Here is a 21,214-nt window from a genome sequence, read left to right as displayed (position 1 = left end):
GCTTGCATCTTGAGGAAATTGTGGTTGGTAGTCATTGGAACAGGTGCTTTTGGACCTGGCCAGGGGGTGTGCGTGTGTGCCTGCTTCTAACTGCAAGATGCAGCTGCCGGGGAGGGTGTTCCCTTTTCGAGCCCCGGTGGAAGGAGGAAAGCGGGTGTGGTGGTGTTTTTGGGGGGCAAGGTTGTTCCTGTGCCTCGCCTCTCCCTTTTCTGGGATGCATTAAATGTGCCGCGTACTGCAGAGCAAAAATAGTTGAAGCGGTGATTCACCGTGACAGATCTCAGGAGCACAGGACGTGGGAGACGCACCAGGGGGAGGTGGCCAGGCTCGGGGTGTCGGGAGGGCTGTGCTTCTGGCCTCCTCTCGGTGGCCAAGTCTTCTTGAGAATGTGGGTGCAGGAAGATGCCCTGGTGTTAACCCAGGGCTCTGGGCGAGTGGCAGTGGACCTGGCCTTAAGCCCAGAGATGTTCTTGCAGGCTCCTCCCTCCTGCTGCCCGGCACTGGGTACCCACGGTGTTCCTAAGCCCGGCCAGGCCCAGGCTGCAGTGAGGGAAGCCAAGCAGCCCCTTCCACCTGCATCGGAATCTCTACCCTCCCAGGCAGGCGAGAGGGCTGCTGTTTGCAGCATGCAGCCTCAGTAAAGGCCGGACATGGATTGGAGCTATGTGTTTTGTCTCCCCTGTAATGACTGTAAAGGAAGGCTTGAAACACAGCTGTGCAAACCCCGTGAGAACTCATTTCTCCTTTTCCTTGCTTCTCTTCTAAAGGACCTTACACATGCACCCCCAAACCCAAACCTGCTGCAGCCAGGGACACGCTGGTGGGTGCTCAGACTTGCCTGACTAAATGTGAAGTGGGAAGTAGTGGGAAGTGGGACTTGGGGAGCCACAGCTCCCCATAGAGGAATTTTAGGTCCCCCAAACGCTCTGGTGCAGTGACCAAGCCATGCCCCACACCCACTCAACCTCGGGGCCTGCCTTGGGGACCTGACCTTGGGCTTGCAGGTTCCCACGGTGACTTACTGCGTTCACTTAAAGCCTTGGATTCCCTTTCTGCTTTCTCTTTATATATATATATATATATATATATATATATATATATATATATATAATATATAATGAAATGAAAAACAAGTTCTAGTCTTCGCTGGTTCCCAGAGCTTGGTTATGAAAAACTAAGAAAAAGACATGAAATAATACCTGTGGAGTGAAGGAATTTATTTTTTGAGTGCCCCTCCCCCAGGACCCTTGTAGCTCGGAAATTGAGTAACAAAGAAGCCTCCTTAGGATCTTTCTTCTCTATTCCCACTGTCTCAGCCACTCCCCACTCTCTACCCACCCCTCCCCAGTCCCTGCAAAAGAGGGAGAGAGAGAAAGAGACAGATGATGGAAAGGCCTGGGTTTATTGGGTAAGTATCCACTGCCTGTCTCTAAGGTAGCACTCTGCTTCTTTCAAATAGGAAATTGCCAAAATGGATGTCATCGGCTGCTAATTAGATGTATTTTAACCGCAGGATCGTTTTACTAGCTAATACTGTTATTATGTGCTTCACCGTGAACCCGTGGTGGAGCTGTTAAAATAGGAGCCCTAGCAGACAGCTCATGGAGGCCGCCGGACTGATGGAGCCCTTTCCCTCGATGGCCCTGCAGAGGCCCAGGCCGGACCCCGTGCTAGAGTCTGAGTCTGCTCACCTTCTCCAGATGTACCTGTTATTCCCTGTGACTACTTTCCTTAGGTGTTTTGACCAGGGTCTGAGTCCAGAGGAGGCCCTGAGCTCTCCAGGTTGGAGACCCCAAGAATCACACCCCCTCCACCTCTAGATGTCATGGTCCCCTGCCTTTGGGCCTCTGGACCAGCCTCGAAGCAACAAATGACCACTTGCTGCGGACATGCCAACCCCAGGCCATATCCCCACTACTCAGTGCCCCAAACAGGCAGGCCAGAACCTCCATCACTGGGTTTTCAAGTCTAAGGTGGCTTCCCTCCATCTTCTCTCTCTAGCAAACCAGAAAGAGTCCCAGTTTCCCATCAGGGTGCGGGGTGGGGGTGGGCTAGGATGAGGACCAGGATTCTTCAGTGTGAGCAGAGCATTTGACTTCATGCGATTTCTCTCTCTTTCTCCCTCCCTGCTACCCCCACCCCCGCTTTATACGTAATATTTTTATCATCCTTAAGACAAAGTAGCTGGCAAAATATTTAAGCGATCGAAAGAAGTGTTTTTATTTGCCCGCGTGCGAACTGGGTTATCTGCCTATCTTGTTTATGAAATTTGGGGCTGCCTTTCCTGCAGTCTGTTCGCCTCTCAAATCTTTCCCGGCTCCCATTTCCATATTTCTGCGTGCATGTTCTTTGTTAATCACTTGGCAAGTGCTTATTTGAATATTAAAAATTTCTTTAATCATCAAAGGCAGGAGCACAGTCTCATGAATATTCATATTTTCCCCCTCCTCAGACTGGAGTCTAGTTCATTACCCTGCAGTAAAAGCCAAACAGCCATCCATCGCCCTCATTACAGGCTCTGGCGTTTTGATTGGCTGCCTGCTGCCCAGAGCTTTTTTTAATTTTTTTTACTTTTTCCTCTTCTCCTATGAGCTGTCTTGTACCTGCCAGCAGCACTCCCCCGCAAAAAAAAAAATCAACAATGCAAGAATAAATTTCTCTGGTTGAAAAACAACTCTGCAGACTTGTCAAACAGACCTCGTGGTTTGCTGCCCCCCGAAGTGGTCACCAGCACTACCTGACCCCCACCTGCAAAAAAATAAATAAATAAAACATCGAAACACCAAACCAAATCACCAGGAAAAAAAAGGGGGGGGAGAAATTAAATAAATAAATAAAAAGGAAGAAACTTGAGCCTCAGAGATGAATATTTGTCAAGAGAGTTGACGTAAGTCTCATTTGCATAATGACTTTGTACTTCTGCATTAATAAAATTTGCATATGAAGCCATGTTAATTACTCCTGATCATGCTTTTTGCATTCATGCATAGTAATTTTCTCCGACTTGTGAGAATTAATGTCTTGGCATGGGGGGAGGGGGCGCGGGGACTGTCAGGTTTCCTTGCCAGTGGCCCTCACTCACATGCACTCGCTCCCTGTCTGTCTCCCTCCTTGATCTATGACTCATTTTTGCACCATCAGTAGGAGTTCTTGCCTTAAAAAATGTATCCATTGAAAGGCAGCAGTAGGGAGAAAAATATACATCTCCTTCCTGCACAGTGTATTCTAGAACAACTCTCGCTAGCTAGGAATCTGTAACCCTCCCATGTGGGAGGGGACACCGAGGATGCAGTGTTGGGAAAGGCTCGCCTTCCCCTCGAAACCAGGCTGGGGCTTTTCCAGGGAGTTTTTTGTGTCTGCCTCAGTCGGTGTGGGCGTGTTTGCTGGGTGGTGCGCATGTGTGCAGAGTGAGGCGGGACCATCTGCAGGGCCCCTCTAGAAGGGAGATGGGTGGTTACAGACTCCCGCAGAATGGAGGCATTCAAAATCACCCGGATTTGGAGCTTAGGAAACATCTTAGGGGGCTTAACTTTGGTCATTTTGTACCTTTCCGTACGGATTGCATGGAGCTAGAGTCTCAGCCGTCTGAGCCTCGTGGTGGACACCCAGCCTCAGTTTCCTTGTCTGTGAGAGGAGGGTCCTAATAGCTATCTGATAACAAGGCTGCTGGGCTTAAATGAGATGACATATGTAGCCATTGTGTATTTCTTTTTCCTTTAACCACAGTGAACTTCCATGATAAGGAATCGAGCCAGCCGGGATTTTATCTTTAAGCCGCCTGGATCCCACGTAAAGCTGAGGTGGCGTCTTGGTGTCCCTCTGCCACATACCTCGCTACACGTGTGTCTGTTCCAGTTCCAGAGGGGAGCCGGCCTAGATCTCAAAAGAAAGCGCCTTTTTAAAGGAGTGCCTTTCAGGGCTTTGTGGGGACGGGTGGTGGTGACCTTTGCTGCCATGCTGTAGGGAGGACCCATAAGGAGTTAGGGAAAGTTCCAGAATGGAAAATAAATGAAGGATAGTGACGGTTATTGGGTGTTTACTAGAAGCCTGGCTCTGGCCAGGCGTGTTCTGACCTTCCTTTAAAGGCGAGGCTCTGAGACAGTGACTCAGCCCGAGTCACACGGCCAGGAGATGGCGGAGGAGGAGACGGACGTGGGCCTCTCTCGGACGTGGGCCTCTCTCCGAGGCAGCGTAGCCTCTGTGCCCTGGGCTTCCTCTGCCTGTGCTTAGGTGCACAGTCTCATCACAGGGTCTCAAGTCCTCTGTCAAGTGCATTCTGGATTCCCTGGCTGTGCTTTTCAAGGCAGCCACCCCCAGGGCTGGGAGGTGGCCTGGGACAGGTGCTGCAGCCAGAGACAGTCTTCACGTTGGGCTTTAAAAAAATTGAGATAAGAGTCACATAATGTAGAATTCACCAGTTTAAGGTGTGCAGTCAGTGGCTTTGAGTATGTTTATAGTATTGTGCAGCCGTCACACGATCTGACACCAGAGCATTTCCATCATCCCCCCAGAGACACCCTCCACACTTTAGCCCTTACTCCCCCGTTACCCACCTCCCCGGCCCCTGGCGGCCACTTCTCTGCTTTCCATCTCAGTCTCCTCGGATTTGCTCTTCTGGACACTTCCTGTCATCATACAATAGGTGGCTCCTGGCATCACCTTGGGCTTTTGCAGCTTCAGAAGAGTGTTTTTGGAGTTCTACCTTTGGGCAGGGTTCTGGTTTAAACTGCTCTGACTGGGATGAGGGGACCTCCCCCAGGTCAGAGGGTCCTCTGTGGGCAGCTTAGGATTGGAAGCCCCTGGCCCTTGCTGCCCTCTCCCCTGCGTCCACTGAGCCAGTCCCTGGAGCGGGTGGGCTTCATGGAGGCCAGAAGTCTAATGAGGCCACTCAGAAGCCCCTCCAGGGGGCGGCCCAGCCCCCTAGCCCTACCTGAGTTGGAGGATGACTTTTTGCCTTTACAGACTCTGGCTTAACTCAGCCCGACCTTTCCAGAAGGAGAGGGGTGCGGCCAGACACGCCCTTTGGTCCTTCCTCCCAACCATGGACACACAGGTTCTGCACCCTTCCGGCCTGGGACAGCAGTTACCTGGGCATCCTGCTGGTTTTCTCAGCCATGGTAAATGGTGGTGGCTGTGCTGTGGCCTCACCCAGAACCTGGGGGCCCGGAGTTTTTTTGTGTGTGTGTGTGTGGTACGCGGGCCTCTCACTGTTGTGGCCTCTCGTGCTGCGGAGCACAGGCTCCGGACGCGCAGGCTCAGCGGCCATGGCTCACGGGCCCAGCCGCTCCGCGGCACGTGGGATCCTCCTGGACCGGGGCACGAACCCGCGTCCCCTGCATCGGCAGGCGGACTCTCAACCACTGCGCCACCAGGGAAGCCCCGGAGTTGTTTTTTGTAACCTCCAGCGGCCCCACTCAGCCCAAGGACCCTCAGGCTCCCTCCCACACTTCCTCTCAAGATTCTGGGGTGCCCTGGTTACTCCATCCCAGCTGCAGCCCCAGGTGGAGGCAGGGCACATCCAGGCTTTGGAGACACACTGGGTTCGAGTCCAGACCTCCCCGAGCCTCAGTTTCCCCCTGTGGAATGGGGGGTGGTCTTCCCTGCCGAGTGGGGTGTTTGTGGTGAAGTGAGCCCAGCTCCTTGTGGTAGGGGCCCAGCACAAAGCCTCTGTCACACAGTTACCATGACCCGGAGCCTTCCATGGTGTGAAGCGGGGCTGACGTGGTTGACAAGGACGATCATGCTGTGTCCACTGCTGGGGAGTTTCAGGCAAGGATCAGCCAGGGCAGGCTTCTGGGAGGAGGTGGACGACATTGGTCTCAGGTGCTGACCTTTCTTGAGGGCCTGCACCAAATCTGGGGCTCGGCCTTGCGCTCAGTGTCTGTGGCTGGAACAGCGCATGAGGTCTTGGCCACGCCTTCCGGGCTGTGTCACGGGCTCAGAAATGGCCTGGCTCCTGAGCCCAGCCTAGAGCAGGGTCTTCATTGGCCCAGAGGGGCCAGGTGCTGGTGCTGTTAGCGTTGGCCTCTTGGCAGGACATGTGCAAGTGGTCCTCCAATGCTCTAACGCCCCCGGTCCTGGATAATACCTGTTTTGGAGAGACGGGACACAGAGAAAGAGCCCTGGTTCTGGAGCCAGGCAGCCAGCCGGGGTTTTGGTGGGGCTGGCTGCTGCTGTCTGCAGTTTTCTGCAGTCATGTCATCAGTTTCCTGGTCTGTGCAGTGGGTCTGCTGAGCCCTGCCCCCAAGGGCATGCCAGGAAGCTCACTCACAATCACGACTGATAGGCCTGCTGGCTCACAGTGGGCTTGCAGGGCCCTGTGGCTCCTCCGGACGGGGTGCTCCCTCATGGGGGCCGTAGAGTGGGCAGATCCCCGCCCCTGTAGACCTGTGCGGGGCACTGACAGCATGGGGGTGTGGGGTGGCATCCCTGGCAGGGCCGGCCCGGGGCCCAGCTGCCCGTCATCTTGTTGATGTTTTCCTTTCGTCTGATGCTTCTCCGCTCAATTATTTACCCAGGGAATTTGGGCTTCTTCACTTGTGGTTTTGGCAAGGGCTTCACACAAATGTTTTGCCCTGGTGGTCTCTTAGCCATTTAAGATAAACGGCCAAATCAAATGCAGGCCTTGCCGGGGAGCCCGGGCAAGCTGTAGGGCTGGTGGAGACAGGCAGGCCCCTGGCCCTGCGCTGTGGCCGTCAGACCCGGGGAGGTGTGAAGACGGGGTGCTGGGCAGTGCCAGGGCTTTCTCGGGGAGGGGGTTCAGAGCCTTCCCACAGGCCTTGGGGCTTGGGTGCTGCGTGTAGGTGTCAGTTGCTGAGGACTGTGGCCGGAGGGGGCACCAGCTGGCGGTCCTCCGGGCTAGAGGCTCAGCCCAGGCACTGGGAGGTGGCCTGGAGGCGTCCGAGGCCTGCGCCCGCAGCCCATCCTGATGGAGCGAACAGTGGTGGCCTGGAACTTCCTGGGTCCTCCAGAGGGGGGTGGCCCAGATTTGGGGAAACAGATCCCTGAATGGGGTCTGCTCCAGAACACTCCAGAAGTCCCCACCTGGGGAGACCTTCCTGGGATCAGGGGCCACCGACAGCTCCTATCTGTCCCAGCCCCGGCATTAGGTCTCCCTGGGATGGAAGTCTGGTCCCAAGACAGCCCAACCTGGCAGCTGAGGACGTAGGAGCCCCTCAGGCCCCACCCGCTTCCCCGACCCCTGCCCCTGCCCGAGTCCCAGCTGCATCCCCCTTCTCCACCCCCGCCAAACCCCCCACAGGGGCTGGCACCCTGAGCCTCCCACCCTGGAAGGGCAGCCTGCAGCCCTCTGCCCCGGGCCCCGTTCCACACCCTGAAGCCCTTGCCCAGTCCAGGGTCCGACTGACCAGCCTTTTCTATTGTTTTCTCTCCAGGGCCGTGCAGGCCTGCCCAGCTGCCAGCGATGGCCCCCATAGCTGCTTCCTCCTCCCACCCTCACACATCTGTGATTACTTCACCTCTGCGGGCCCTGGGCGCTCTCCCGCCCTGCTTCCCCCTGCCGTGCTGCAGCGCGCGCCCTGTCTCGGGTGACGGGACTCAGGGTGAGGGTCAGACGGAGGCTCCCTTTGGATGCCAGTGTCAGTTGTCAGGTAACCGACGGCCGCGGTGGGGGCGGGTTCCCGGGGATGGCGGGTGTGCCCTGGGCAGGGCTGGCGGCTGCCTCTCCCAGGTGGGCTGGGGCAAGGGGGGGACCCAGGGGAGACGTGCAACCTGCACCCCGGAAGGCACTTTTGGGGAGGTGCCGGGGAAATGGCGAAGGATGTCGACAGAGCTGTACCCGGGTGCCCTGGTCCCCCGTGGTCAGGAGATCCCCCTGGGCCTCCACCCATTCTGAGGTCTCACTCCCAGAACGCCGTCCCCCAGCCTCCAAATTTCATCTCTTTGGGCTGTTTAGCTAAAGTTTAATTGGATAACGCTTAACATCTGAGGTTTTCTTCTGCCCTCACCACTGCCGCCCCCCACCCCCAACCCCAGCCAGTACCCTCGCCCCCAGCTCACCACTAGGAGAAGATACTTTGGTTGTCTGTGTACGTCCCTGGAGCCGTCCAAACTGCTGAGTTTCTCTTTGCGAGAATGTGTTGCCCATTAACTTTTAGAAAAAAGTTTTCTCTGAAGGAGCCTGTTAGCTTCGGCTCTGGGAGGGAGTGAAACGTTGTGGGGTGTGTCGGGGGTGGGTAGGGGTAGGGGGCGGGGCTGAGCGCCCAGCTCCGGGTCGGCGTGGCTGCCCATTACACAGATGGGCAGACAGCGCCGTGTGGCCACCCGACCTGCTCTCTGTTCCATCCCTTCTCCCTCCCTAAGCAAAACCCAAACTCCTGCTGTGGCCTGGGGTCCCTGGAATTTGCAGGCAGGGACCTCTCATTCTAGCCTCTCCTGCCCAGTATTTTCGTGGACCCTGATGCAAAAAGCACTGAGGCCGCGGGAGCCGGGATGCTGACACAGACACCGGTGGTGGCGAATGTCCTGCAGGGGCCGGGAAAAGAGAGGGTTGGTGCCGAGCCGGGGCAGATTCTGGGTGTCCCTGCTTTCTCACCGGGTACGTTGCAGGCTTTCTCTTGACTCGAGCGGTAAAAGGAAAACTATGTTTATTGGGCAGGTTTTGCTTTTAATTGAAGCTGTCCCAAGGGATGGTCCCTGTTAGAGCCACAGCTCTGCAGAGGGCCACAGGCAGCCCAGCTCCAGGGTCAAGAGCTCCCCGGGCCTTCCTGCTGGTGGGGTGGCCTGCAGCCTTCGGCACCCCTTGCTATGACAGATCGTGACATCATAGGTACTGGGCTTGTGTCTTGGACGCACAAAGCAAAGACTGAATCACCTGGGAAGGAGTCTGCACAGCTTACAAAGAAGCCGGCTCCCTGCCCCGGGCTGCCCGGGTGCCCACGGTGATTGGGGCTCCGGTCCCAGCTCCATAGGTCTGTGCTGTGATCCCTGCTTGGTGAGTGTGGGCTACCTACTCCGTCTGGGTGGCTGCCCTGCTCTAATGGCTTCCTGTAATTAGTGCTGCAGCCCTGCAACTACTCGGGGGGCCGTACTGTCAAAGATCAGCCTGAGTGTTCATGACTGGACTTGGTTAAGTTCTGTGGTGCGGGAACACGCTCTCCCTGGCAGTGGAGTGCCTGGGGCTTTGCTTAACTTTCCGCTTTGCTTAACTTCTGGCTCTGCTTAGAAGCTGCGGTGCCGAGCAGGAGCTGTTACACCCCTGTTTTACAGATGGGGAAACAGAGGCTTGGGGAGGGTGAGTGGCTGGGCCCAGGTTGCAGAACTGGGATTTGTTGTCAGGATGCCTCCCGACAAGGCCACCCCTCTTCCCGCTGAGCCACATGCCTCTGCCTACATACATCCTGGGGACGTTCTCACCCAGTCACTCTCTCAGCCATAGTGCCGCCCGCTTCCTTGTAGGGACCGTGAATTGAGGGCCTACTGTGTGCCGCCTTGTGCTAGGCATGTTGTGTGCGTTCTTGAATTTAATCCTCACAGCCACCTTAGGAGGTGGGTTTACTGTCCCCACTTTACAGATGAAAACATGAGGCTCACCTTCATTTGTTCACTCACTCATTCATTCATCATCATCATCATTATTATTATTTGGCCACGCTGTGCGTCTTGTGGGATCTTAGTTTCCTGACCAGGGATCGAACCTTGGCCCCCAGCACTGGAAGTGTGGAGTCCTAACCACTGGACCGCTGGGGAACCCCCCCCCACCCCGGTTCATTCATTCTTATGCAAACCACATTGCGGTCCATCATGGCAGGTCCCAGCCCTCCTGCAGCTTGCAGTCTGGTGGGCCGGGTGGTGGAGTGGGAATGGGGACCTGTAGGGAGGGGATGGAAGGGCAGAGGTGGGGTTTGATCCTGGGTCGCTCATCCTGCACCTGCTTCACCTTTGGCTTTGGCTCACCTGGCTTAGAGGCCTTCTTCGATTTTAGAATTTGATGCCGTGATGGCTCAGAGCCCGTGAGCAGCCCCTATGCTTGCTGGCAGTGCTGGGGAGGGGAGTGAGGTGGGGCTGTGTCTGTTCCTGGGGTCCCTGGGACCTCTCCTCCTGACCTGCTAAGGGACCGACCCTCAGCTTCCGACGCTTTACCCTGATCACCGGCACTGATCTTTCATCGATGGGTCTGCGGTAATTAGCCTGCACCAGGTTGTGCCATCGTATCTTCAGATCAGTTTCAGTACCTGAAAATATCCTATCCAGTGGTTTTGGTCCCTTTGTGGCTTCTGTCCCTGGCACTGGGCTGTTTGCTAAAGTGTTTTTAGTGCCTGTTTAATTAGTCGTTTGAATGGAGCCATTAAATCCCCAGTAACCCGTTAGGAAGAAGCGGTCCTCTGTAAAGATGGAAAGGGGCCGCCGTCCTTACTTTGTTTTGTCCCTTTTCGGATCAGAATGCACTGAACCTATCTCTTCAACTTAATACGGAAAACCCTGGTATAACCGTGTTTCACACAGGTTAATTGCATGCCCGTGAATGCATATGAGGTTATTTATAGAAGGATGTGATATTATGGGGGAGAAAACCACACAGGTATGTGTGTTTGTGTACCTTTCCGGCTGGCGGCATCCCCAACAGCCCCGCCTCCCAGGACCCCAACCCCAGATCTCCTTCTGATGGTCACAGTGGGAAGGAGGGGTCCCCTTTGCTTTTTGACTCTGTTGAGTTGGGGTATTCCTGGAAACTGAAATTTCTTCCCTGAGAAATTCCATGTAGGAACTTCTCCAAGGTGCCCGGGGAATCAATAGTCTAAGGCTGTGGTCCTGGCCTTTACTCCACCTGGCCGGTGACCTTGGACAAGTCATTGCCACCCTCTGCCTCAGTTTCCCCACCTGTAAAATGGGGGTCATTGAAGACTTGCTCTGAGGACTGGCTGAGGTCATACACGCCAGGTGCTGAGAACAATGCCTCTTGCTGAGCGAGCCCTCCAGACATTCTGACTCATGCATGAGCAGGATGGGTTTCACATCATTATATCGTTACCTGCTCGACTCTGTTTGGAATCAGGCTTGATCCCTAGTTTCCATTCTTAAAGGCATTTAGCCTCTTGGCTGGCTCAGATCATGTACCAGCATTGGGAAGTGGAAAAGGAACCGAGAAACTTCATTGCATATTTAAAAGCCACAAATGGTCATCAGCCATAATGATTAATACATGCGCTTGGTGAAGTTCAAGGTCGTCAGCAAGAATGCACAGGATCCCGGCTCGGGGAAGTGAAGTGTTTGGATTTAATAGAAGGAGTCAGTTGCAGTCATTAGTATATGCTGAAATCACAGGGCAATCTTGTAAAGTTAAATTCAATTTACTTTTCTACTGAAATTGTGCTTGCTGTGTTATTTAACTAGTCTGGGGTTTCTTGGCATGGGTTAAAGGGACAATAAAGATAAAAGAATACCTGTAAGTAAATAGTAGGGTTTCACAGTAGAATCTGTCATTTTCTCCTCTTTCAATTATATCCCAGTGTTCGTTTTGCGTTGGTTTTTATAACCGAATCCTTCCAATGGGATGCCGTGGCTTAGACCACCCTAGCTGTGGAAGCTTGATGCAATTAATACAGTCTGTCTGGAAAGTGGTCTTATTTCTGGAAGTTTTATGTTAATGATATGGTCTGTGCTTTGCACATTTCATACCAGAACAAGAAGCAAGCCGTAGTTTCATTTCGGTCTGGGTTTGATTGACACTGGAGGATCAGTGGGCACCGCAGGGCGATGTGGACCAAGATGGCAACGCTCTCCGGGCCCCTGCTGGTGCATGCCTCCAGTCTGGGGCAGGGGGTGCAGAGGCGCTCCGGTGGGGCGTGGGGGCCTCCATGGAGACCTTGGAGGGAGGGGTGAGTATGGGGTGAAGAAGAGAAGTGAGTGTGGGCGAGTGTGGGTGGACAGAAGCACTCTTTCGGGGAAGGTTCCAGACACGCCCTTGCCTTTCTCCTGATTCTGCAAAGTCCCATTCCTTGTGGGGTCTTTCTGGGCTCACCAGGTCCCAGGGGCCATGGTGGTTGGATCGCTGTGGAGGAAGCGCTTTCAGGGGAGTTATTAAAAATTTAAAGAGTCATCTGTATGCCCTGCACCGGTGTCTACATCGTGCAAGGGGATGTTGGTCCAGCTTATCGGTGATTCTTGGAGTCTGCTGGCTTCTTGGGATCACGCTGCTGCAGAGGCTGCCCTTGACCACCTGCCTTTAGAACGCAGGCACCTCCTTCAGTAATTGGAGGAAGTGCCGGGAGAGGCCATGGAGAGCTGCAAGGCTCCAGGGACGGAGGGTGGCAGGGCTTGGGTGCAGAAAAGTCCCCTGTCCGCCAGAGCTGCAGACTCACATCTCCTCCAGCACCACCGGGCGCCAGACGGGGACTGGGGGCCAGAAGGAGTGCGATGCTGCCTAGTGGGGGGCAGGGGCACCTACCCGCACGACTGTCCTTAGGTAAAAGGGGGGTCCCAGCAACATCCCGGAGCGGAGACCCGTGCAGCCTCACCAGATTTCGTTTCCCTCTCCAAGCCGGCCCTTCAGACGTTCTGAAGACAGAGCTAAATCAAAGAGTTCTGTTCAAATCCGCACAAGATGTTGCTGTTTCTCTGCTCTGACAGGAGAGGCATTTGGAAGTGCAGTTTCTTTCTTTCTTTCTTTCTTTTTTTTATAGCTGTCTTAAAAAGGAGTTTGGCTGTTCACCACAGCTGGTGCTCATTACATTGTGCACTGGCAATAAAACAGCATGTGTAATTAATGTTTAATGCAGCGCTGGGTGCAGCGCTTTAAAGCAGTTAGTGGATGTGAAGAACCAGCACTGGCCACCGACATCAGAGATCTCAGAGCAAGGCGGCCACGTTCTGCAGCTTGAAAGGGAATGCGAAAGGGGCAGAGGAGGCTGTGCGCCCTCTGCTTGGATGGAATGGTCCAGAAATGGGTCCGCCTCTGGTGACCTGAAGGCTTGAGTTAATTTTAAACGATCTAGGATCAGGCGTCCCGAGAGATCATCTCACCCAACCCCTTCGTAGTCTGGGTGGGGACACCGAGGCAGAGAGTGGGGAAGAGACCACAAGATGGGTGTGGCAGAGCCGGCTTGGACTGAGTCTCCCAGGCTCTGCCCACTAGGCTATACTGCCCCTCTTGAGTTCATATTGAAAACTGGAGAAGGAAATTCATCGTCTAGCTGAAGCCATGTGAAACGTGCAGTTAGATTTGGCAACGGATAGAAATTTTGCTTTGGGGAGCCCTGTACCTAGCCTCTCGGACCCCCAGTTTTGCCATCTGCAGTGGGGACCTGGCTCTGTGCGTCCCAGGTTTGAGACATTCTGTGGTTGTGCTTTGATCGCTGGCAGCTCCATCTCTTCTTGGGCATCTCTTCTGTGGCATGGATTGCTTGAACTTAAATGCCATAGTGGACACATATTGGCGGAAGAGCTGCAGGCATTGTGGGAAGCTCCAGAGATGGGACTGTGCTTAGTCCTTGTTCTCAAGGTGCACGGGTGTCAATGTGTGACCCTGGGCCAGTTGCTTTCTTTCTCCAAGCCTCAGTTTCCCCATCTGGGAAATGGGGACACTAGGAGTATCCACTCTTGATCCCTGCCTTGGAGGGTCCCCTGATGGGCCTCCACTCTGGGGTGGGTGGCCACTGCTGATTACCAGCACGTGGGGAAGCAGAGGCAAAGGGAAGTGTTGGGGGGGGGCAGGAAGGAGAAGGCTGGGCTGTTGAAAAGCCTTGGGTACCCCGTACCTCAATGATGACTTGGTTGCCATCTCTTTGAAAGTCCTGCCTGGGAGGTTTTCTTAGCATGAATGAAAGAGGAGGAAGGCCCACTGCCATCACTGCTCCTAAGACTTGCCGCTGTGTCTAAAGGGCCTGCTGGTTCCCAGCACTGTCCTGGGCACTTTGCATACCTCACTCAGTCACCCGTCGTCATAACACCTGTAAGGAAAGGCAGCTCCATCCTTTTGCTCATGAGGATACTGGGGCTCAGAGAGGCCAAGCAATGCCCCGGGGGTCACACAGCACACAAACAGCAGAACTGAGATCGGAACTCAGGTCTGGCCAGCTGGGAAGTCATGTTCTCAGCTCTCCCTTCCGGCTTCACGTTGGGCTGCTTGGTGGCTCAGACGTGAGCAACAGAAAAGCAGCTCACCCGTGAGAGACCAGACCACATTCGGACACGATCCTGGGAGAGTCCCCTGCGTCTTCCTTCCTTCACCGATCATGCTGGTGCCTGATCTGGGCTGGACGCAGGGATCCAGGAAGGAGCTCCCTGGGGTCTCTGCCCTAGAGGAGCTCACGGCAGTGGGGGAGCACAGAGTGCGAGGTACACGCTCCGTGATGCCTTTCTCTGCTTAAAGGAAGTTAAACAACTGGGCTTGTGGGAGCTGGGAGGGCCCCCGAGGACCACTGGGATTTTCCTGATGGAGAAGGTGAGGCTGGCGGAGGGGACAGGCTTCTTCCAAGGTGTGGGTCAGTGACCGATGTGGGTGTGGGTACCTGCCAAGAGGGGTCCTGCTGACCCAGTGAGCCTTCTGTAGCCCCGGCTAGCCCCTAAGGGGTCTGAGTTGTTAGTGACTTGCGGGGACACAGAGTTTTTCTGGACCCTCAGACCACCAGAGGGAAGTTTTGAAGAAGAGGCCTGGACTATGGGAAAAGCTTTTCTCATCAAATCAACCTCAAATTCCTTCACATACCAGGTTGACTTATATCCCTATCTTGGTCTTCCCAGTGCTTGGGCTGGCCGAGCCCTCTAGGTGCTGGTGGATGAGGAAGACCCAGAAAAGGTGTGTTCATGTTTGTGAGAGCAAGCCGAAGAAATACAGGGAATGCTGTTCCCATCTCATTTTCATACACAGTTCCCTAGAAGCAATTTCTCCTCCTTCAGGAGAAACCAGCTTTTCATCGTCCTTACAGCTGGAGGTATTCTTTGTTGTTTTCTCGGTGGGAGGAACAAGATGTACTTGACTTTTCAAACCCCAGGGCCGGTCGGGGCAGAGGGGCTGCGTACTGTACATATTTCACAATCAAACCCAAATAGTCTAAACCATGAAATAAAGTTTATCCAAACATAATCAAGGCTGGCCAATTTAATCCAAAAAGCAATGGGAAGACACCCTTGGCGGGCAGGGGGTCCCTCTGTGTGGGGTTTAGCTGCCCGGAGCTGCCCGGCGTTATACCTGTGGGGAATCATAGCCTGCCCGTCACCCCCACCTGCTCCTTGGGTGTTATTTAATAATAACCGAGAGCCTGGGGTGGGGGTGGGGTGTGACCACGGTGTGTGGTCAGGGTGGGTGATGCATCCACCGTGACTTCCTCTCCCATCAGCGTCCTTACAGTCAGCGGGGGGGCCACCAGGTCATGGCCTGGTCATCATTTTTGTGTCCCCACTGTGCATCAGGCTCTCTGCAGGGGCCTTCCCGCAAATGTAAGCTTCTCCCTTAGGAAGGCAGCCTATTCTGTAGTTCACAGGTGACGAGACTGTGACCAGAGAGGTGATGCAACTTGCCCGAAATTGCACAGCTGGTAGACGGCAGAGGTGGGATTTGAACCCAGGTCTCCTTGCGTCTGGGAACCACAGCCTGCTCCTTTGCTTGCTTTCTGGCTCCCAGACTGCCCACCTGCTGGCCTTCTACCTGGCAGGTGTGAGGGAGAGGAACAGGTTATGTATCACAGAGCAGCTCGGGGTGATAAGAATGCCTGTGTTTTATGATTTCAGTGGAAGGGATCAGAGGGCTCAGGACTTCTCCAGGGAGGTTAATGCAAAAACGGAGTCACTACCTGCAGAGACAGGGGCAGTTGGAGTCTTTTCATAAGTCCAGACATTTTTAATGATTGCCTTTATTCATAAGAGGTGAGGAATGTTTGGTGGGACCAGGCCCCCCGGTGCCTGAGTCGCCCTTGGAGCTGTATGTAAGCAGCGCTGACGCAGGCGCCCTCGTCTTGAATTTCCTTGTGCTTTATTAACCAGCGCCTTGTTTTATTCTTGCTTTACTAGTAAAGGGAACCACTGCTTGAGGGCCCACTGTGTGCACGGGCTGCATACAATCCTCTGTACCGATTCTTTCTCGCTATGGTTTGAGCCTATGTGTGCTGGAATTTTTTTTCTTTTACATGGTAAACTATGCAAGACATGAAATGTACCATTTTAACCCTTTTTAGTCAAGTTGCATTAAGTACAGTCACACTGTTCAGCTACCATCACCACCATCCATCGCCAGCACTTTTTTGTCATCCCAAATGGAAGCTCTGTCCGCATTAAACACTCATCCCCCCCCCCCACTCCAGCCCACAACCGTCATTCCACTTCCTGTCTCTATGAGTCTGACCACTCTGGGGCTTTCCTATGAGTGGAATCACGGTCTTTTTGGTGTCTGGCTTGTGTCACTCAGTATTAGGTCCTCAAAGTTACAGCATGTGTCAGAATCACCTTCCTATTTAGTTATTTAAATATAATTTTTATTTTTTGTTGGCGTGGAGTTGATTTACAATGTTGTGTTAGTTTCAGGTATACAGCTAAGTGATGCAGTTATACATATACATACATTCATTCTTTTTCAGATTCTTTTCCCATAGAGGTTACACCTTCCTTTTGAAGGTTGAGTAATATTCATTGTGTGGCTGGACCAGAGTTGATCCATTCATTCTGTGATGGACACTGGTTTTTTCCACCTTCTGGCTCCTGTGAATAGTGCTGCTGGGAGGGTGGGTGTACACGTAATAGTGGGAGACCCTACCTTCAGTTCTTTGGCTGAATACCCAGGGTGGAATTGATGGATCATATGGTAATCCGAGGCTCAGGGATGTGGACACCAGCTGGCCCAGGTTATGTGGTTAATAGGCCTGAGCGTCCGGCATGGAACCGGCCCCCACTGACTCAGGCTTGGTGCCTGTGGCCCTGGTCATGGGCCAGTGTCTTCAGTTCCTTTCAGGGTCTCTAACATCAATCTCTCTTGTAAATGCTTCCCCACCATGGCCCCGTCTCTCAGATGCTGGTTTTTGGCTGTCAGCTAAACATTTCACTAGCTTGAGAGTTGAGGGGAAGAACATTTTGCAAAGGGACAGTTTTCACTTTCCTTCCTGCTGTGTCCTCAGGGCGTTGATTTGGGTTCAGTTCAGCAGAAAGTGTCTTTAGAGTGGGGACACCTGGGGGCAAGGTTAGAGCTGGCTGGTGTCCCGGGGCCTGTGCTGCCCCTCTCTGAGCCTCTCCTATCTGCCTCTGCTTGGGGTTCATCATGCCAACCTTGCTCAGATGTCAGCAGGGCTGTGCTCTCTCTGAAGGGGAGAACCTGCCCCTGGCCTCTTACAGCTTCTGGTAGCTCTGGGCATTCCTCGGCTTGTGGCCGCATCCTTCCCGTGTCTGCCTCCATGGTCACGTGGCCTCCTCCTTGGGGGTCTGTTTTCTCTCCTGGATAATTAAAAGGACAGTTGTCATTGGATTTAGAGCCCACCCGGGTAATCAAGGCGACATCTCAGATTCTGAAATTAGGTCTGCAAGGACCCTTTTTTCAAATAAGGTCATATTCACAGATTCTAAGGATTTGATTATGGGTGTTTCATTTCGGGGGGCCACCATTCAACCCACGACATACCCCTTCCTGGACTGTGAGCCCCTCCCGGCCAGGAACCCCAGTTCGGTGGCCTCTGTGAACTCCTGAGGTCTGGGACAGATTCAGGCGCGTGCGGGGAGTCCCCCAAACGCGTGGTGGGTTGAACTTGGAGCTGGTCTCCGATGGAATGGCCACATGTTCCTTTCCCCAGGAATTCGGTGATTCTCAGACGCTGTCCCCTCTGGGCAGCACTCAGACCTGCATGGTTTACGGAGGGTTGTGTGCCTCCCTCCCAATCCCCCGTGCCAAGTCAGAACACAATTATTAACAGAGAGGCGGGTGGCTTTAAAAAAAAAAAGTCTGCAATGATTATTATGAGAAAAAATTAGTAGAGTTGAATAGAAGCTAAAAATAGCCGGACACAAACTTGCCTATAATCTACTTTTTTTTAAAGAAAATATAATTATTTTTGTAAACCGGCTCTGAGAAGCCAGGGGTATTTTTAGTCTGCATTTTCTAAGTCGTCGAGCATCTTTTCAGGAAGATGCACATGTGTGATGTCACCAAGTCAGGGTGCAGCAGCCTGTGGAGCAGGGCGGGGACGGGGGTGGGTCAGAGGGTCAGGAACCCCCATTTGGCCGTGCATATCTTTGCTGGGAGGATACTCCCTGAGCGGCCTGACTGTGGCCACACCTGGTCCACTGGGAGGGTTGAAGCTGGTTTAACTCCGGGACCGGGAGGGTCAGGGCTTCCCTCTGGGCGAGGCTGTGATGAGCTGGGTCTGAGTGGACCTGCAAGAAATAACCAAGACTTGAGGGAAAACATTCCATGGCTTTTTCATTTGGAGCAAAACATCGCCTCATGTAATACTCTCCCTGGTTTTTCCCATTGCCTCTGCCAGGTCCTTGGGCCTGGCACAGACCCCGTAATAGGAGGCCCTGTGTGTTTGTGTGTTAATATCTGAGTGTGTACTTGTGTGTATGTGTGTATTTGTGCATGCATGTGTATGTGTACTCATGTGCGTGTATTTCGTATGTATATGTGTGAGTGTATTTATATGTGAGTGCATGTGTTTATATGTCTGTACATGCATACGTGTGTGTATATGTGAGTGTGTGTTTGTATGCGTGTGTGTGTACGCGCGTGCGTGTATGTGTGGTGGTGTGGAAGCACTGTCAGCACAGAATAGGGCCCTCCCCCACCTGCACCTCCGCCCAGTGCCGGGTGTTTATGGTGGAGACACTTTTGATTATTTTTCTTCCCTGAACTTTGCAGTTCTTCCTGGATTGCGGTGTGTGCGATCATGTTTCAGCGCTGAGGTCCGCTGAAGCCTTTGAGGGCAAGTCTCTCTCTGGGGATGAACTGGCCTTCTCAGTACCTTCTGGGGGAGACTGCGGTCCCTGCCCCTCCCCAATCTCAGAGGGAGCCCTCGGTTCCCAGTCCGGAAAATCTGGCCAGTCCCGTGGGTGCCCTGCCCAGGAGAGTGTGGCGGGGGGGTGCCAGCTTTGCCTTTGGACGGCTGAGTTCAAGTCCCGACTCTGACAGGGGTGCTTTGCTAAATGCTTACCTTGGGCTCCATCCTCAGCATCCCTCACCCCAGCTCTGTGAGGAAGGCACTGTTATCCCCATTTTACACATTTGGAAACTGAGGCAAGTCTGACTTCAGAGCCCTTAACCACTTGATTAGACTTTAGAACTGTCCCTGTTATACTATACCACCTTCAGCCGCAGCTGGTATATGAAAGGTGGTGAACAGTAGCAGGTATTACTCTACTATTTTTATTGTTGCTATAATTATTATCAAAATCCTTACCATTGCTGTTTCCCTGGGTGGGGGTATTCCAGCATCCACATGGCTTTCCCCCCTGTGGCCGAGTCCCGCCCCCTGATGTTTCTGGTTTCTGGGGGGGACCGTTTTCATCTTTCCAGTGCGATGGGCATTCCTACCTGGATCCCTCGGGCCCTCCCTCCCCTTCCCCTCCCTTTCGGGTTTGTGTGTATTCGAGGTCTGATAGTCTTTCTCCTCTAATTGAGATAATGCACACAGGATTTCCAGAACGGCTGCACTAAAAGTCAAGTGCAAAGTGATGGTTTTCATTTCTCCTTCTCTCTTTCTCTCTCTCCTAATATGCATCTCTTTAAGGAGGGATTGGCTGAAAGCAAACCGCTAATAACCTATGGATTTATGGAGCCAGTGTGAGCCGGCTTAATAAGCTTTTATACCTGGAACCAGCGTCCTGTCCCTTTAAGTTGAGACTCCAACTTGCTTGGTATTTTACAGTGCCTGGTTTCATTTATGCTGGAGCCAGACTTACTATGTGAGAGCCGTCCGCATGCTGGAATTAGTCTTAAGCTTGCTTCTGTGGCGTTGCCAAATTCCATGTTTGTGTTTTATTTAGAATTCTTTTCACGGCCAGCCGATTCTGTTCCGGCACACACAGGCGCTGTCGCGCCCCACAGAGAAAATAAGCAAGCTTGCGTTTTCTTTGGCAGAGGCCATGGCCACAATAGACTGCGGTCTCCGAAACATTTTTTAAAAGCTATTTTAACCCATAACAGATGCATAAAGTCGGCACAGGCATGCCAGTTTTCTTAGTTTTAATTAAAAAATAATTACTGTCTAATGGGATGTAACTGACACATTTGGATGAATGGTGGGTGACATTATCTGCAACTTATAAATGAGCGCCTCTCCCTTGGCCGGAGCAGAGGTGGGGAAGAGTTGGGGAGGGGATCTGGATATCTGCTCTCCATTGCAGGGTTGGGGTAGGGGTGGCAGGCGCCATCCTGGTCACTGTCGGGTCCTGCGGAAGACGTGGTGAATGGTGCGCAGCACAGAGAAGGGACTCCTGCTGCGGCTGCTCAGGTAACAGAGCTGCCAGGATGCGGTGATGAGCACCTGAGGATTGGTGATATCTTGGAGCATCCTCTGTCCGGGCATGCTTGATGGGAACTTCTCACCTCTGGGGCTCTTCCGTGGTGTGACGGTGGTCCTCGGGTGCTGTGGCCTCAAGCCGGCCCCCATGACCCCTACTCCCCTTCAGGGACCATCCATCAGCTAGATGCTGTGGGCGCTAGGGACCTGCTGGGGGCAATGTAAATAAGAAAATACAGCTGGGAGGGTAAAGAGGCAGAAAAGCAGAGGCTTGCCAGGTACTGCTGGTTGCAAGAAATCTGTACCCCAGATGCTCATCGTGGGTTCAGTTTTTAGGTAATACTCCACACTTGTTGGAATCCGGAGTGGGGTGGGGTGTCTAGAGGGTCCCTGGGAGGCAGGGTCTCTGTGGGGCTCAGGGCAGGGACACGGATGTGGGCACACGGGTGGTGCGAGGAGGGCGGGGTCTGGGAAGGGATGGGCGTTTCTGGAGCTTCTGTGATGTCTCATTACGGAGGTAGGGAACCTTGCCTCCACTAACTAGGCAGCTGGTGGGTGGTGACAGGTTGTCCTGACCTCTGAGCCCTGGTTCCATCGGCCCCTGCTGGGCGTGAGGACCAGCCTCAGGCAGGGGCAGGAGTCAGTGTCCTGGGGCTCAGTCTCCTGGGAGCCAGTGCTGCTGGGCGGAGGATGCCATAGGGTCGGGATATGGAGACCATCCCTCTTCAGGAGCCTCACGTCCTGCCCACACAGTGTACCGTGCCAGGGGCCGCTGTGCAGTGTTGCCAGGTGCCTCTGGGTAGACCCGGCCTGAGCAGTGC

General features: G+C 53.7%; 1 protein-coding gene across 5 annotated transcripts in view; it reads left to right on the top strand.

Moving 5' to 3' along the window:
• The window catches only part of BCL11B (BCL11 transcription factor B), a 92,649-nt gene that overhangs the window by 33,250 nt on the left and 38,185 nt on the right, over positions 1-21,214 (top strand). For 2 of the 5 annotated variants that reach the window (XM_082618161.1, XM_082618160.1), the window contains exon 3: positions 7,395-7,610. The exons of the other annotated variants lie outside the window; for them this stretch is intronic. In XM_082618161.1, the coding sequence (XP_082474287.1) occupies positions 7,395-7,610 (216 nt within the window). The remainder of the gene's footprint in view (positions 1-7,394; positions 7,611-21,214) is intronic. 5 annotated transcript variants of the gene reach the window in all.

This window comes from Mesoplodon mirus (genome assembly GCF_964341445.2).
Source record: "Mesoplodon mirus genome assembly, chromosome: 4".
Lineage (NCBI taxonomy): Eukaryota > Metazoa > Chordata > Mammalia > Artiodactyla > Ziphiidae > Mesoplodon > Mesoplodon mirus.
This window is presented reverse-complemented; position numbering and strand designations above follow the sequence as displayed.